Source organism: Saccopteryx leptura, chromosome 3 (assembly GCF_036850995.1).
Source record: "Saccopteryx leptura isolate mSacLep1 chromosome 3, mSacLep1_pri_phased_curated, whole genome shotgun sequence".
NCBI lineage: Eukaryota > Metazoa > Chordata > Mammalia > Chiroptera > Emballonuridae > Saccopteryx > Saccopteryx leptura.
Window position 1 is genome coordinate 355,364,316 of NC_089505.1, and position 16,376 is coordinate 355,380,691.

Genomic DNA, 16,376 nt, shown 5'->3' on the forward strand with positions numbered 1-16,376 from the left:
AGAATGCAAGAGTTTAAAAGATTTACTGCTGGTTAAAATGTCTGGCTTTGGTCTCTGCCAATTTGCTAAGATCTCATCGTCTTTCATTTAGTTTCCACTCAACGATCAGGTTTAGTTCCTGAAAACCTACCAATGGCACCAAACTTGCTGTTCCTTCTAAGCCGCCCCATACACAAACATTCCTGCAGGGGACACATTCAGCCAAGCCATTCGGTCATATCTTTGCAACTTTTCCATGAAGACTCCTCATGTCTGTTCGAAATGATTTCATTAATCTCTGGACTTCATGCATCTCTTTGTAATCCTACATATTTAACTCTTTGTAACCCTCTGACAATAACAGAAGGCTAGTTAGGTATTTGTCAAGTGTCCTTCCATGTGTTACATGTGGATATAAGTTTCTAGAGAATGTACATGTTCTCATTCTCCTCTCTCCCTTGGAAAGTCATTCAAGCACCTAGCTAGAGAGCAGATAGAAGCTGGTCGGCTATTACTACAGACCGATTCTCATCACTTCCCTTAAGGAGAAAGTCAAACTAAGAGTGAGTAGAAAGAGGCTGCTGCCAGGTTCGGGTGAAGAGGGATAAACTTCCAACGATTAACGCTTTGGAAGTTTCAGAACTTTCAGAGGACAGGTTCTACAAAAGATTCCAGAGCAAGAAATGGTCTTTTCAATACCAAAGTCCTTTGTAGTCCAAGACAATAAATAAGCAACTGAAATAGTTAAGGCCAAATAAAACATGCCCACAGTAACAGAGGTTTTCAGATTAACAATATTTTCTGAACTCCTCTATAAAAATTGCTACAGGCTAAGTCTAGTCAACTGAGACCACATCAGTCCAGTGGTCTGTCACAAAGCAGTGTCCCAGTCACACTTTTGACTTAGGTTATAAAAATAGAGGCTAGAACGTAAATTCAAAAACTGAAAAAGAGACACCAAGACACTGAGACCCAGAAAATGGAAATGTACTGTCTCAGCGTTGTTTATCCAGCATACAAACTTTGGAAACAGTGAGATTTCTTCTTATGATGGCTGAGGACCTTATAGGCACTACTCCAGTTGCCAAAGAGCTCTTATGAAGATGAGAAACTGAGCCAGCCAATCCCAAGTTACCTTGCAACGTGCCATCTGCGGTCCACCAATAAATGGATGTCCTCAATTCTTCTGTTGTTGGCATAGTGCAAACGTTTGGGAAGGTGCTGTTTCAGGTAAGGTTTAAAGTGCTGATCTGGTTTTTTACACTGAAATATCAATGGAAATTGGACTTAAGATAGAGTCTTCTAGAAAAAGGCTTAAATTCTCTCTCTAGAAAGTTGAAGGAAGTTTTAAGCCAAAGAAAAGGTGGTTGGTGAATGAAAGGAATTTGTTACCCCTCTCCAATGATATAAACTGAAAACAAGCAGGTTCAAGGGGGACTAGGTAACTTTGGAGATGGGAGGTTATCAGAAGGGAGTGAGGTATTTTAAAGATATATTCCTCTCTCACCAAGACCGTCCCTAAGAGCAATTCAAGCTCCAAGGCCTTTCCCACCATCTTCAAGTCAAGGGACGGAGGTAGAGAGAAAAGGGAGGAGAACGCATATTCAGGCCTCTGTGATTACATCTTCATGTGCTTTTTCAGGTCCCTGTCCCAGATGGGGGAGTGATAGAACAGGGTGGTGGGCAGATCTGGCTCAGAGAGAGTGAGGATTTGTTTAATCTTCAATGACTACTTTTCATTACTAATGGAAAGATCAGATAGTGTCTGTTTGTATTACTGCCAAGACCATTAGGGAGCCTGCAGCTGTCCACAGGCCAGAAGGTTTGACAGCTCTGAAGAGAACAAACACACAGGATGCTGGGCAATGCGGAAAACGTTCCTCCCGCCCCACAGAAGAGGTGGACACAGGAGAGGAGCATGAGGACGCTGTCCCAGGAATAGAAGCTTGGTGACGTGCAATACTTACCGTGAGATTAGCAATGATGGCCTTGGGGTCATCTGTTTAAGGAAAGGAGAACATTTTCAAAAGAAGATGACAATAATGAGAGAAAAATCATCTTTTCAGCAAGAGACTCAATTCTTCATGTGGGGGAGGAGGTATTTAATGTTTCAGGAAGTGAAAAGCAGTTTAATAAGTGGAACAATTCATCTAGTAAATTTCCCTGTTGGGTCTGGGTCTCATCTTCCGCAAGGGAATTCCCCCTTCCAGAGTACCAAGATACAGCTAAGCAAAGGCTTCTTTAATTTCCCCCAGTACACTCTCTCTGGAGCCTGGATTTAGTTTATTTACAAGTTAACATCAGGAACTAAACTGAGCATTTGGGGCTTTTAATATAACTTCCTATTTATCTGCAGATCTTTGAAACAGATCATCATCCACTTCAAGATGAATGTCTAATCCATTGAGTTAATGCATTTTCTAAAGGGAGTTCTGTTTCCTTGGTAATGTCCTGCATCTAATTACATAGGTAGCTGCCCCTTCCAGCCATAGACACACACATGCATGCACCTCCTCTATTTTCACTACCAGCAAACAAAGGATATTTTAGTCAATACTCTGAACTGGCTAAAAGCAAAACTATGTAAATGATGGCTGTGTATAAACTGTGGACAGGATTATATTATCTGAAGGTTCCCCTTTTGGGGGGTGTGGGGAGAAAGAGGAGATTGTAGGTTGGTTGGACTTTGTTTTGTTTTTCAAAAAATTTGCTTTAGTCTGTTATTATAGAATCAGCAGCAGAGGAAGGCAGAGTTTAGAAGAGATACTAACTGTCACAGAGCAGCCCTCCCTGGAATATAAACATGAGGGGAACAGGTCATGTCTGCATCCTTTCCTGCCCTATCCCCAGGGCCTGTGCATAGTAGGCCCTCAGTGAACCTTTGCTGATAAATATAAATAAATATTCATTGAAAATGCACGAATATGCTTGCTTTCTGGTATAAGCACACACAATTCAAAGGCAGTTTTCAGAATCTCAGTTCTAAAGTATAAAATCCAAAAATAAAAGGTAGATTAGATTTCATTCGACTTCAATTGGGGTTAGATTTTTTACTTGCACGTTTTCATGGAAAGAAAATCAGTACAGTCAGAAGCCGTATGAAGACGTTTCAGTCGACAGTGGACTGCATGGACGATGGCGGCATGCCACGTGGCCTGGATGTATGGCAGGCTACACTATCTAGGTCTGCGCAGTGCATGGCCGCACAACAACAAGATCACCCAGCAATGGCTTTCTCAGAGCATGTCCTTGTTGCTCAGCAGTGCAAACTGTAATAATGGTGGCAGTCATGGTTAACTCACACTGTATCCACACCGTGTGCATGCTGTCTGTAAGAGCTCTGCAGGTACTTGCTCTCTGGTCATTCATGACAACTCTGGAAGGTAGGTGCTAGAATCCTCACTAAGCCAATGGGTGTTTAGAAGGTAGAAGGGTTTCCACATTGGGACCCCAGCACTACCTGAGCAAGCCACGCCCTGAACCCCTTCCCTCTGGGGCCTTAGACACCACAGCCCTCACCAGGACCAGAGGAAGCTCATGTTCTTAGATAATGAAGGAAAATAAAAGGCATGGGAGCGACAAATGCCTAAGTCCGTGTTTGGGACACCACTCCATCAGCTGAAGCACTGGGTCCTCTCATGCTAACTGCCCTCGCACTGTGTGAGGGGACGGGGCCCCCAGCACGGGGTCATGGTTAAGAGTCAGTGAATCTGGGTTTAAATCTTAGCTCTGCCACTGACTAGCTGGCGTAGTCTGAGCCAGTTTCTTCACTTCTCTGAGGCCTGACTTCTACCATCTGTAAAAGGGGATAAGAATATTTCTCATTGGCCCTGGCTGGTTGGCTCAGTGGTAGAGTGTCGGCCTGATGTGCAGGAGTCCCGGGTTCGATTCCCGGCCAGGGCACACAGGAGAGGCGCCCATATGCTTCTCCACCCCTCCCCCTCTCCTTCCTCTCTGTCTCTCTCTTCCCCTCCCGCAGCCAAGGCTCCATTGGAGCAAAGTTTGCCCGGGCGCTGAGGATGGCTCTGTGGCCTCTGCCTCAGGCGCTAGAGTGGCTCTGGTCGCAACAGAGCGACGCCCCGGATGGGCAGAGCATCACCCCCTGGTGGGCGTGCCAGGTGGGTCCCGGTCGGGCGCATGTGGGAGTCTGTCTGACTGCCTCCCCATTTCTGGCTTCAGAAAAAAATCCAAAAAAAAAAAAAATGAAAAGAATACTTCTCACGCAGTGATGGGAGGATTAAATATGGTGGTGTACATACCTAATGAAATATGACCACACCATCATAGCTCACATTTTCTTGGTTAGACTACATGCTAAACACTAATCTAAGTGATATGTAATCTCGTTTACTCTTCCCAACAATCCTTATTTTATAGATGAGGAAACTGAGGCAGATAGGGTTTTGGTAGCTCACTCAAGATCACAGTGAGCACCTGGCAGAGCAGGGATTTGAGCCCAGATGCTCTGTCACCGTTGTCTATGCTCTGAACCACTCACTCTCACGTCTCTCACAAAATGAAACGACACATACAAAGTGTTTTGTAAAGTTCAAACACTGACTTCTTTGGTAGTTATTATTTCTTCCTCCCAAAGCAACCCTCGCCCTTTTACATTTACTGAGGTCTCAGATACCTTCCCAAATAGATAAAAAGCTTTCTTGCATAAGTTTTAAAATGCAAATACCAACTCAAGAGGGACCCTAGTGACATGGACACTGTCTCTGGAGAGAACCTGCCCATCTCAAGTGAGCAGGGACTGGAGGACACAAAGGACAGAAAGGACATAAAAAAGAGAAGTCAGAAACACTGATGTTTTGCTGATTTTACAACATGGTCTTGTGGCAGCTCCCATTAGTGTTGACTCAGGAACATAGTTGGGGAAAAAACTCAATTTTCTAAAATGTTACGCTTATGGCCAATGGTGTCCTTTCTTTTTCTTTTTTTAATTGAATTTATTGGAATGACATTAGTTTATAAAACCATATGGATTTCAAGTGTACAACTCAACAAAAATGGTTGTTTATTCCCAAGGCTGAAACTTCTAAAGGCATTTTTCCCCCAAAATGCAGCATGTCTCCAATAAAACTGTGGACTTCTCAAAAACTAGTGGGCAGCACCTAAAACCTCTTAGCCCATACACTACCGTTCTTGTCAGTGGCACCTTATAACCTGAATATTTAGAACATCAGTGATAAGATTATTCTAGTTACTTCTAACCTTTCAAAACAGCTGCCACTTGCCAAGAGCTTAGTAGGCTCTCCTCCTGGGTTCTAACAATTGCTTTCAGGATGAAGAAACCCTTTCAATTGGACTCATAGGAACGTTCAGGGTCTGGGAGTGGTTCTGCTAACCCTGTCATGCACTCCCTGGTTTCAGCTAAAGACCAAGCTTGCACCTCTTGTTGAAAAGTACTTTTCTTGTAAACAGAAGTTTATGGTTATACACATGCCTCAAATGAAGTGTGTTTTCTACATGATAAAAACAAGAGCAAATATTTATACAATGCTTCCACATGCCAGGAACCCTCTAAGTGATACACACAGGCTCGTTTTCACAGCAACCCTCGGTGGTAGCTGTTATTATCATGCCCATGTTTCAGATGCAACATTGAGTTCTTAGTGTTTAAATGACTTGTTCAAGATCGCTCAGCTAAGAAGTTGCAGAACTAGGATTATTACCCAAGTATTCTGAGAAGCTTCAGCGAAGCCCTTACCTGTTCTACAATGTCACCACTCTAACAATTTAGTATATTAAGAATGGACTTACATTTTGCATTATTGCTAAATTTGGATCGAATTCTTCCTAGAGTTCCAGGCACTAAAGTAATATCATCCACATTAGTCAGGTAATTGCTCAAGAACTCGGTTCTATCACATGTGACATCTTCCATTCCTACAGGGAGGGAGAAAAAAAAAGGATTTTTAAGCAATCTTAAAATTAAAATCTTAACACAGTTACTAACTAAAGATAACATCCATCATCTCCTTAATTACTTTATAACAGCTTCATGCAAGCTTCTCACTCTCTTCTGAGATCTCTTAACTTGACTTTATTACATATTTTGATGTTCTTTATATAATCTTTTCACCAGACTTTGATTTAATATTATGCAGCATTAGAAGGTTCAAAATGCATCATCTCAATGATCATTTCAAGTCATCCAGCGAAAACAGCAAGGCAAAGGAAGTAACCATAATCCTTTTTTTTTTTTAGTCTATTTACACAGTCATTATGAAAAAGATCTATTCTTTTTTGTTCTTTCCTAGCTGGAGGTGGTGTAAATAACTAGAATATATAGTTCTGTGTCTCTTTTACAAAATGTCATTTTCCAGCTCTCTCTTTCTAAATATCTCCTGACTTGAGTACATAATTACCAGTCCCCACTCTGTCTCCACTGGTGGCCTTGGATGTTACTCACAAGACAATACTGGCAACAAGAGATGGGAAAGAAAAATGTCAGCCCCGATGACCACCCAAACTGAAAAACAAAATAATGCTGAAAACGAGTCGTAAACAATGTAATCAGCCAGAACAGAAGTTTAGGAAATGGAAGACAAAAAGAGTGTAAGAGAATTTTTTGAACCACAACAAATATCTCTCCCCATCCAAGACTTGTTTCCCAACTCCAACAAGGAAACTTTCTTGATCAGTGTTTAAAATAAATTAATAAAAACAAAAGCAAACTCAAGTCTTGGAATCATAGACTGTGGAGGCTGGTGGAGACCTTGATTGTCGTCTCAGAATTTATGAGATGACATGGAACTATGCAGGTTTATTCCACTGCTTTGCACAATCCGATAGGTACATGTTCTCTAGGGGAAAGAAAGAAGTGATTCTATGAAGGACTGTCCTGAGGTTTTGGAATAGAAAACTATAAACCAGAGTGGTCTGGATCTAGTAAAATTCAAATGATCATTTCTGAGATCTTCGATCCAGACCTCTTTATTTTTTTTTAATAAACAAATTAAAATGAAGAGAGAAATATCCCCAAATAACACAAGAATTATATATCTTACATTTTAACATTTAAAATCTCAGGAAGAAAAATAAAAACAATAAACAGTTACTATGTTCTACTATAATGTTAACCTAGGAAGGGAAAGTCTACAAGCACATATTAATGGAAGACTGGAAGGAGCTTCCATTTGTTACATTGCTAGGAAGTCACTCCACCTGAACAGTGGACCATTGCTCTTGCTTTCCAAGACTATATGTAAGGGGCTTCTGAAGCATCATCACCCTTCACTGTCCAGGCTAATTCCATGTAGGTGGTGTGAGTGTTTTTATTCTACAGATGGGCAGGCTGAGGCTTGGGGAGGTCACACAGTGTACACCACGTCAAATGGCTCTGACATAGAGCAGCACAATTTGGGCTCTGATAAAACTCATTCTTATCCCAAAGCCCACCACACTACCTGTTAAGTAAGAGATGCTGTGGTTTACTGAAACCAAAGCAATCTACTGGCAAAGCAAGGTTTTACTCTATCCAACACCTTTACAAGGCTCCAGCATGGGACTCACTGGGACCCACCTCCCTCTATACATTTGGTTCCAACATGTCACCCAAATGCTCTTGACACGTCTGGGTAACTTTAGTTGAATCACTGTGTCCCATGCTCCAAAGTCTCTGTCTTTTTTTGTGTGTATGACAGATACAGAGAGAGACAGAGAGAAGGACAGATAGGGACAGATAGGCAGGGAGGAAGAGAAATGAGAAGCATCAATTCTTCGTTGTGACTCCTTAGTCTCCCTAGTTGTTCATTGATTGTTTTCTCATATGTGCCTTGACTAGGGGGCTACAGCAGAGCAAGTGACCCCTTGCTCACCCAGCGACTTTGGGTTCAAGCCAGCAACCATGGGGTTCTCTCTATGATCCCATGCTCAAGCCAGCGATGCCGCACTCAAGATGGTAAGTCTCTACTCAAGCCAGCGAGCCTGTGCACTCAAGCCGGCAACCTCGGAGTTTCGAACCTGTATCCTCTGTGTCCCAGTCCAATGCTCTATCCACTACACAATAGGCCAAAGTCTCTGTCTTATCTGAAGCTCTCGCCAAATCAAACTATGGAGCATAATTTTGCAGAGGGTCACATTTAGTCTTTGCCAAAGCGCAAGTCAGTCCTACAGCCTTTTTATTTGTTTGTTTGTTTGTTTTTACCTTCTCATGGATCATCTAGAATATTCTGGAGTGAAAACTTCAGGCCCAGAGCAGAGCCTTGACTGGGGAAATTTGTCTTCATCTACTTTTAACAGAACTACTGAAGAGTCCACCAATTTTCCTCTTGCAAACCCTCTTCAGGAAGGGAGCAGCCCCGTGTTCCAAGGTCACTATTTCAGTCTGATAATTCTGGAATGCAGTGGCCACTTTCCAGAACTCAGCCTGAGCACTGGTGAAATAAGCATAATCTCAGAGGACCCCCTCCAGCCAGCCCTCTAATTATATAATGTTTATGATGTTCTTGATCACCTCAAAAAAGGAGTCATGAATTTTTCGACTTTATACAGTGATTTAGAAAAACTGCATTGTAAGCTGCTTCTTCCTCTCTCTCAACTGTCTTCTCTACCAGAGCAGCGTTCTCTGGTTTTCTTCCTGAATTCCCTCAGTGGATGCAGGGAAATAATTTCATTTGCATGCCACTTCTTTGACAAGAATCCTATCTCTCTGCTTCCTTATCATATTTAGATTTATTTTTCAGTCTCATAAACCCTGTGAGATCCTTTTGGGGATGTGGCTATCAAGGGTGGGGGTATTATCCTCTAATATGTCACATTCACAGAGGAAACTATTAATATAACAAGAAAATCACCGGGAACATTTTACTAAGAAGTAGATTTCTGTAGAAAGGCTTTTCCTGCAAAGAACAGGAGGATACAAGAAGTCCCTGGTTTTGATCCAAATGAACTTGGGGTCACCTCAGGTCATCTCATAGTTTTGAGTCAAGGCTTGGTATATCTTTCCCCCTCCTGATGAAATGGGGAAAGAGGTGAAGAACATGACCTGGGACTCAGAGGGAAAGAGTCCATTCTTTTCTTTGACAACATTAGTAACATCATCTATGAGTCTCCTACTGGCAAAGAAGAAGCAAAGCTTTACCATGGTCTCCAACAAAGATGACGTTGACACAGCGATGCAGCTTTAGTTGTTTCAGTCCGTCCATTAACTGCCCTACTGTTTTGTCAATTTCCCTCAGAGGATTTGTCATCTGGAAAAAGGAGAAAATTAGTCCCTTCAAGATTTTTTTTTTCTTTTCCTTTCAGTTTCTCATAGATCTTCTACTCCTAGAACATTCTGGAAAGAAAACTTCAGGCCCAGAGGCAGAGCTTCGTCTAGGGAGATTTGCCTGTCATTCTTAATGGAAATCAGGTCTAAGTACTTTATTTGTATCATTTCAAGAGTATAAAATCTCTCCTCATCCAATCACTTTTAAGAAACTTTGATATAAAAAAAATATAAGAAATGTAAAGGGCAACTCCTTTTTTAGAGATAGAATGCCTTTCTAAAATGCAACAATGTTCTTTAAATCCAAGAATTCTGAGAGTGAGCATTTAAAGTCAGGTAGATTATTTTAGTTTCTTTTTTCCAAGGAGATGTCACAGTAGGCTTTGGACCACAGAAAGAAGATGAAGATTAAGTGATTCAAAAGCAATTCTGAGGTTAAATGGTAACCTTCACTGGATTCTAAATTAGAACATCACTAACACAAAGCAAGCCATCCAATGTTCCAAGTAACTGTCAATTTCTGAGAACAATAGATTCTCAACAGAAGAACCTCTTCTGAGAAACAAGCTACTGCTGCTTAGTCTCTGTCAAACTGATTTTCGAGTAAAATAAGAAACTACAAGAGTCCTAACAGATAGAAGTGAACACCACTGATCTTGTTATAGAGGGTGTCTTACTTAACCTAACGAAAAGCAGAAACTCAGTTCTCTGAAGAACATTTCCAAAGCCTAAGCAACATTATCCATCTCCCATGTTCTTGCATCAAGTAGAAGTGCCTAGCAGCATGAATGCTCCCACATAGTACGAACCTCCCCTTCACATTCATCTCAGCAATGGAAAGGCTTTCATGAAACAGCTCGTCAAAGATTTCACAGCACTTTAGGTAAATTTTTCAATCTAGCTACAATTACACACATACACACAAGATGACCGAGATAAGAACAGAAGGGATCTGCATATCATTTTTCAGTCAGACACATAATATTATCTTCCATTAGCATCTTCTCAGATGACTCAAGACCTTTCCCCCTATCATGTTGTCCATAAAGCCAGTTGTCAACTTGTTTTTCTTCACGATGGGAGTCAGTATTTCAAATTCTGTCCCAAAGAGGAAATCATAAGTGAAAGGTTTCGGAATGATTTGGGCAGCACAATCTGAAGGGACTAAGAGGTGGGGGACTAAGTCGTATTTGCTTCTGAGAAAACAATGCTCTCTTCGAAGACCTTGGCCTAGATCAAGAAATACTAAATACACAACATAAATCTGACCTTGACAAAGCCTTACTTTCCTTTACTAAACAAGACAACTTAGGTAAAAGCCTGAACCTACTTCTTAGTGATCAGTTCAGACCGTCATAAATGAGACAGTACTGTGGAGGCATCTGAAGGTTTCAAGACTCTTAAGCTGTAGTTTGTTATGAATATACTGGAAAGACGAGGAAGTACTCAAGATCTCTATGTGAAAACCACACAATTCCATCTACCCATTACTTCTTCTTTCTGTCTCATCTATTCCCTTGCCTATAACCCAAGGCCTTTTCAGAATTCTGAAGGTACCGACCACAAATCTAAGCCAATTTCCCACTGAGCTCTAATGTACATTACCTTTGAGGATTCCCCCAACTACCCTGCTGGGTTATTTTCAAGAACCAAGGCTGAAAACAAACTATTGTAACAAATTCTATGAATAAGTAGAAGCAAAGCCAGTAGCACTCCAGCCTACACGTGAATACAAGTTTTAGAGCAACTAACTCTAAAGAAAGCAGAAGGCTCTTTTTTCCAGTCTTGCTACAAGTCCAGGAGCTTTTCACATCGGTGTTAACCTCTGCAGTCCCAGATTCTCAGGATTCAAAGCCAAGAATAAGGCACCAGAGTTTTGCTGAAACGTATTTGGCTGAATTTAAAGCCAACGCACTGAAAGAAACCTTCAACTCAGACCTGCCCGCCACAAAGCTTTGGAACAATAGGTCAACTTACTTTGTCCTGACGCGTTTCCACGGCATAATGATCCATCCTATGTACTTTTCTTCTTCTTTTCTTTGGAGGAGCAACTGGTTTTTCCTGTCTCCTCTTAGGGGTAACCTTCCTCTTAGGTCTCTTAGCCGGAGGAAGAGGTGAGCCATAACTACTCTCCTGTACTGGCGGATAGAGATGTCTGGGCTCAGAAGTCGTCTGTCCCTCTGGGTCAGGTAATAAAGCTCACACTTTGCCATGTGGGGTCATCAGAGCCTTAGTCAGAAAAACTAAGGCTCCATTAAGGGAGAAAAAGGTGGTCGGAGGGATTATCCAGGGATCTCTATAGAGAGAAGCCCCCCTAAGGTGATCCTGATGCTGCTGTTGCAGTATCTTTACTGACAACAATAACATAAGTTAAGAGAATCTCATCATGTAGGTTTCTTTTGGCTGAGGAGCCTTCCTGTTCCACATGGATATACCTGAAGGTGACACAGAATTCTGCGTTTCCAAACTCCTGTCTTAGGGAGACACTGGTCCTTGCTTATGAAAAGCTCTCCATTTAAAGAGTACTAGCTGAAAATAAAGTAGAATATTAGCCACATGGACATTTCAACGTGACAGTGGGGTTCATGTCAGTGGTTCCAATTCAGGATCGGATAGGTAGTTATTCACACCACCAACTATATCAAAGCAACTGTCACCTTTATTGGCAAGGAACAGGAAAAAAAAAAATTTAAACCAAGGGTGGAATAAAATACAAATAGTAAGTAATCCTCCCTGGTCATGAATGTTATTTCCATAAATCAGGACTTTCAGCAGCAGAGAGAACTTGTCAACTGACAATTTAAGTTTCCAGTACAGAGAAACTGTATACCATGAGATAACCATAAATAGAACTGTCTTCTTTTTATTATTTTAATTCTCTTGTAAAATTAGGTAAAATGTGAAAAGTCATCAAGATCTCTTCATCTTAGTACACATATCAAGAAAGAGTTGACTTACACTCTATCAGAAATCCCATTGGGGGGGGCATAGTACTATGTACCTTGTTTTGAACATCTATAGTGCAATAAAGGGCTGCATATAAACTGAGTAAGACAGACATAACCTTTTGGGACTTCCCAAATGCTGGGGATAACCAGCCCCCTGATTTGCTGATGGTGCAAAGGTGAATTAAAGCAGCAAGCTCTGCTGTCTACCTAGCTGATTTCTCTGGGTGGGACTGTCCGGAGAATCATTCAGATGCAGAGAGGGGCAGGAGGAGGAACAATGTTAGTGTATCCACAAAGGAGGCCATCTGCCATGCGGTTTCCCTGTTCCCAGAGCAAGCGACTGCAAAGGTACCTTTTGGTCTCATCCTCTCTCTCTGGCAGAGCGATTGAAAGACATAGCTCCACAGACCCTGGTTGGCTTTGGTTTTTTTTTTTTTTTAAGGCTTCTAGTTTTAGGCAATTCTCCATAGAAGAGAAGCAGAAGGAAAAAAAGAAGGCTTCCCATTTCATGGTCACCAAATCCATTCAGCTAGAGCTCAAGTCTGCCCATCAGACACCCAGCCTTTTTGCAAGACACCTCAACATTCCCAAGACGCTGAAGGCGGGCCCTTCTAATGGTAGCGGGTTAGAAGAGCAGCAGGAGAACAGGATTTAGCCAAAATGAGTTTTCATCCAGTGATTACAGTGCAAGTACTTCCTTCTTCAAATGTTAGAGGTAGACGGAAGCTAAGTATTCACTGACCAGCCATACTTTAGTCTGACTTTAGAAGATTTAGCCTGAGGTTAAGAGGATGGGAGGGGGAGGGGCAAATTTCCCTGCTTTTCAGAAGGATACTTTGCCATCTGAAGGTTGAGTCACTAGTCAGCCAAAGCTCTGCCTCTAGGCCTGGAAGAGCAGCCGAACGAGGGGTCACAGAGAAAGCATAGAGAATCAAAGAGAAAAAGATTGCGCCAATAATCAAAAGCAAGCATTATTTCTGAACATTCACCATTACACTATGAAACCAGGAGCAATACACCATTTCTTGAAACTATCAGCCCCATGTTTGGTCATCTAATTGAATAGCCTTTGCGAATTGTCCTGGAAAAAAAAAAGTATACTCAAATATTAAGCAAGAAAGTATAAACTTCAACTGTGTGGTATGTAGCACATAACATCTTGCTAAATTGAATCATTTCAATGGAATTTCAAGTGCAAGATATTTTCTCATTGATGGAAAACACAGCATGTAACTGATTTAAAAAATAATATTTCAGCTACTATAATCTTTATATGCACAATAAATGTATATGATGGATGTCTACGTATATAAACCAATTAGTCTACAACAGAAAAGAGGTTTTGCTAGCTTGCTTTGGTTTTGTGTTTTAGAAGTATCAACTATTTTTTTTCTTTCAGTAAAAATAAGATTGCTAGCACCAGATAAAAAGTGGTTGACATCTGAAAATATCCTTTGTATTAGGAGAAGAAAGTTTTCCAGGCTGTAATTACGGAAGACTCATTTCAAGATATCTAATCAAGACTACTTTACCCAGTCAATATGTGAGAATACTCCTGTTATAATAAGTATTAATACTAAAAAAAGGAGAAAAAAAAAAACCAAAGCATGCATGAATACTTCCAACTCTTAATTCAAAAGTTGTACAAGAAAAATCGCCATTTGTACATTTATGAGCAAACTAAGCATACAACCATCATTACAGCAAATTAAAGCATACTATATTATACCTCATTTATCATTGCTCAGTACTTAAAAAAACATTGTGGTTTACTTCTTAAAACACACACACACATACACTTTCACAGAAGGAATTATAACTGAACTACATACATTTAGAAGTCCAGAGAGGTTCGTTGACAAAGAATGTTTATTATGAAGTTATATAACTTTTAAGGAAATGAGGATTATAAGGGCTTACTGGAAAAAGCCAAGTTTTGACATAAACTGTTCTGTATAATTTGAACATAGTTATTAACTAAGCACTTTCCTTATCTCCTGGACTGAAAGAGGGATAAATAAATTCCAAGGGAAGAACCCTGGTCTGGGCATGAGAAGCTCTGAGGTTCTATCTCTAAGTTCACTTACCAGCCATCACCTCGAATAGCCCCAAGCCTCTTTAATATCAGCCTCCTGCTTTTAAAAGAATGGTTATACTGCCTGACCAGACGGTGGTGCAGTGGATAGAGCGTCGGACTGGGATGCGGAGGACCCAGGTTCAAGACCCCGAGGTCACCAGCTTGAGTGTGGGCTCATTTGGTCTGAGCAAAGCTCACCAGCTTGGACCCAAGGTCGCTGGCTCAAGCAAGGGGTCACTCGGTCTGCTGAAGGCCCACCGTCATGGCACATATGAGAAAGCAATCAATGAACAATTAAGGTGCCGCAACAAAAACTAATTGATGCTTCTCATCTTTCTCCGTTCCTGTCTGTCTGTCCCTATCTATCCCTCTCTCTGACTCTCTCTGTCTCTGTAAAAAAAAAAAAAAAAAGTTAAAAAAACAATAAAAAAATAAAAGAATGGTTATATCAAATTGCCCTCCCCCCCAGCAACAAAATCTCTATTTTGCCAATGCCACAGGGTCTTTTAGGGGATATTATTATCTACACAAAGTTAAACCTTTAAATAGGGCACATGGAACTGCTTAGAGGTTGTTGTTTTTTTTTTAACATTTTTAATAAAATGTGGTTCTTTCTGTTCACTTTAATCTCCAAGAAAGTCATCCTAAAGATAAAACAGCCACACTTGGCGCTGGCAAGAATAAGATTGGTGTTTCGTGTATGCAGATGTCTCTCCCATTTTATCATTTGTGTTTCATAATCGTGCAACACTGGTTAAACATCAAAGGGTTAGAAAAAAGAGCACCAGACTTATACGACTTCAGTGATTTAAGGCAAACTAAGAATGCTTTTAAATAGCCATTAGTTTCCAGTGCTTTAAAAAATCACCACTGACTTAACGTTAAAGCTTCAGAAATACTCACGGCCCTTTGGTATTTACTGTCTTTACTTAAATATGCTGCATGTTGCTCAAAAGTACTTAAAACAAGTATTATCCGTATTATAATTATCCTACTTATCCTTATGCTGAACACAGGGAACTAAATTATAGCCAACAGTGTTGTCATGATCTAACAGGGAATTGAAGTCAATTTCCATCAACAAAAATTTTGAAATTATTCTCATCCAGAATCATATTTTAGTATGTTGGTATAGACCACACCACCCTTGTAAGAAAGCGTAGTGGGAAATATTTAAAATATTAAAAGGTTTAGATTTGTCAGCTACATGGTAGTTTAAAATGATATGTGCTAAAATGTTGGAGGTCTTTCATCTGAAAATGAAAGAGAAACATAATAAAACATCACCATCCCTTTCTTCCCCTAAATTTGAAGTTACGCTGGCTACTTACTATCTTACAAACAGATTGTCTTCTAGTAAGATTCCTTAGTGTCTGATAAAGGGTGACACCCTGCTCTGCTAACCAGATTCATTGAACAATATTTCTCTCAATTAAGAATTTGTTTGGCCTGACCAGGCGGTGGTGCAGTGGATAGAGCATCTGACTGGGATGCCGAGGAGCCAGGTTTGAGATCCCGAGGTCGCTAGCTTGAGCGCGGGCTCATCTGGTTTGAGCAAAGCTCACCAGCTTGGACCCAAGGTCGCTGGCTTGAGCAAGGGGTTCCTCGGTCTGCTGAAGGCCCGCGGTCAAGGCACGTATGAGAAAGCAATCAATGAACAACTAAGGTGTCGCAACGAAAAACTGATGATTGATGCTTCTCATCTCTCCCCGTTCCTATCTGTCTGTTCCTATCTATCCCTCTCTCTGACTCTATCTCCGTAAAAAAAAAAAAAAAAAATTGTTTGCCTTTTGGAGGGAATGGTTATGTTCATACTCTCAAGTGGGGCAATGGTTTCACAGGTATATACTGATCTCAAAATTTATCAAATAAAAAGGTGCCCAGGATTTTAACACATGCCCTGCTAAGGCTGGTAGAGCTGTCTAGATGATCTACTCTGAACCGCATAGTCATTTTAAGGGAATTAAATGCCAGTTGCAATGTTTTATATTGCAGTTTTTACGTCCTTTTCATTCCTGTCCCAGTGTTGGGAAAGGTCAACCCTTCTCCACCCTTCACCTTCTGAGTGAGGCCTGCAGGGCTGGACTGTCCCTTCCCATGAACACCAAGTCTAAAATATATTTGAATAGCAAATCAATCTGAAATGAAATTCCTG

The 16,376-nt window shown here is 41.0% G+C and overlaps 1 protein-coding gene and 1 non-coding gene across 5 annotated transcripts in view; one reads left to right on the forward strand and one right to left on the reverse strand.

Moving 5' to 3' along the window:
• The window catches only part of ENPP2 (ectonucleotide pyrophosphatase/phosphodiesterase 2), a 104,710-nt gene that overhangs the window by 27,978 nt on the left and 60,356 nt on the right, over window positions 1–16,376 (reverse strand). For 3 of the 4 annotated variants that reach the window (XM_066379401.1, XM_066379400.1, XM_066379399.1), the window contains exons 12-15: window positions 9,071–9,179; window positions 5,746–5,871; window positions 1,947–1,978; window positions 1,115–1,242 (exon numbers count right to left, since the gene is read on the reverse strand). In XM_066379401.1, coding sequence (XP_066235498.1) covers window positions 1,115–1,242; window positions 1,947–1,978; window positions 5,746–5,871; window positions 9,071–9,179 — 395 coding nt within the window. Of the gene's footprint in view, window positions 1–1,114; window positions 1,243–1,946; window positions 1,979–5,745; window positions 5,872–9,070; window positions 9,180–11,173; window positions 11,330–16,376 lie in introns of all 4 variants that reach the window. The other variant, XM_066379402.1, reaches the window with a different exon arrangement.
• Window positions 3,807–3,882, forward strand: TRNAI-GAU (transfer RNA isoleucine (anticodon GAU)). The gene has a single exon. It is a non-coding gene; the product is annotated as a tRNA-Ile (tRNA).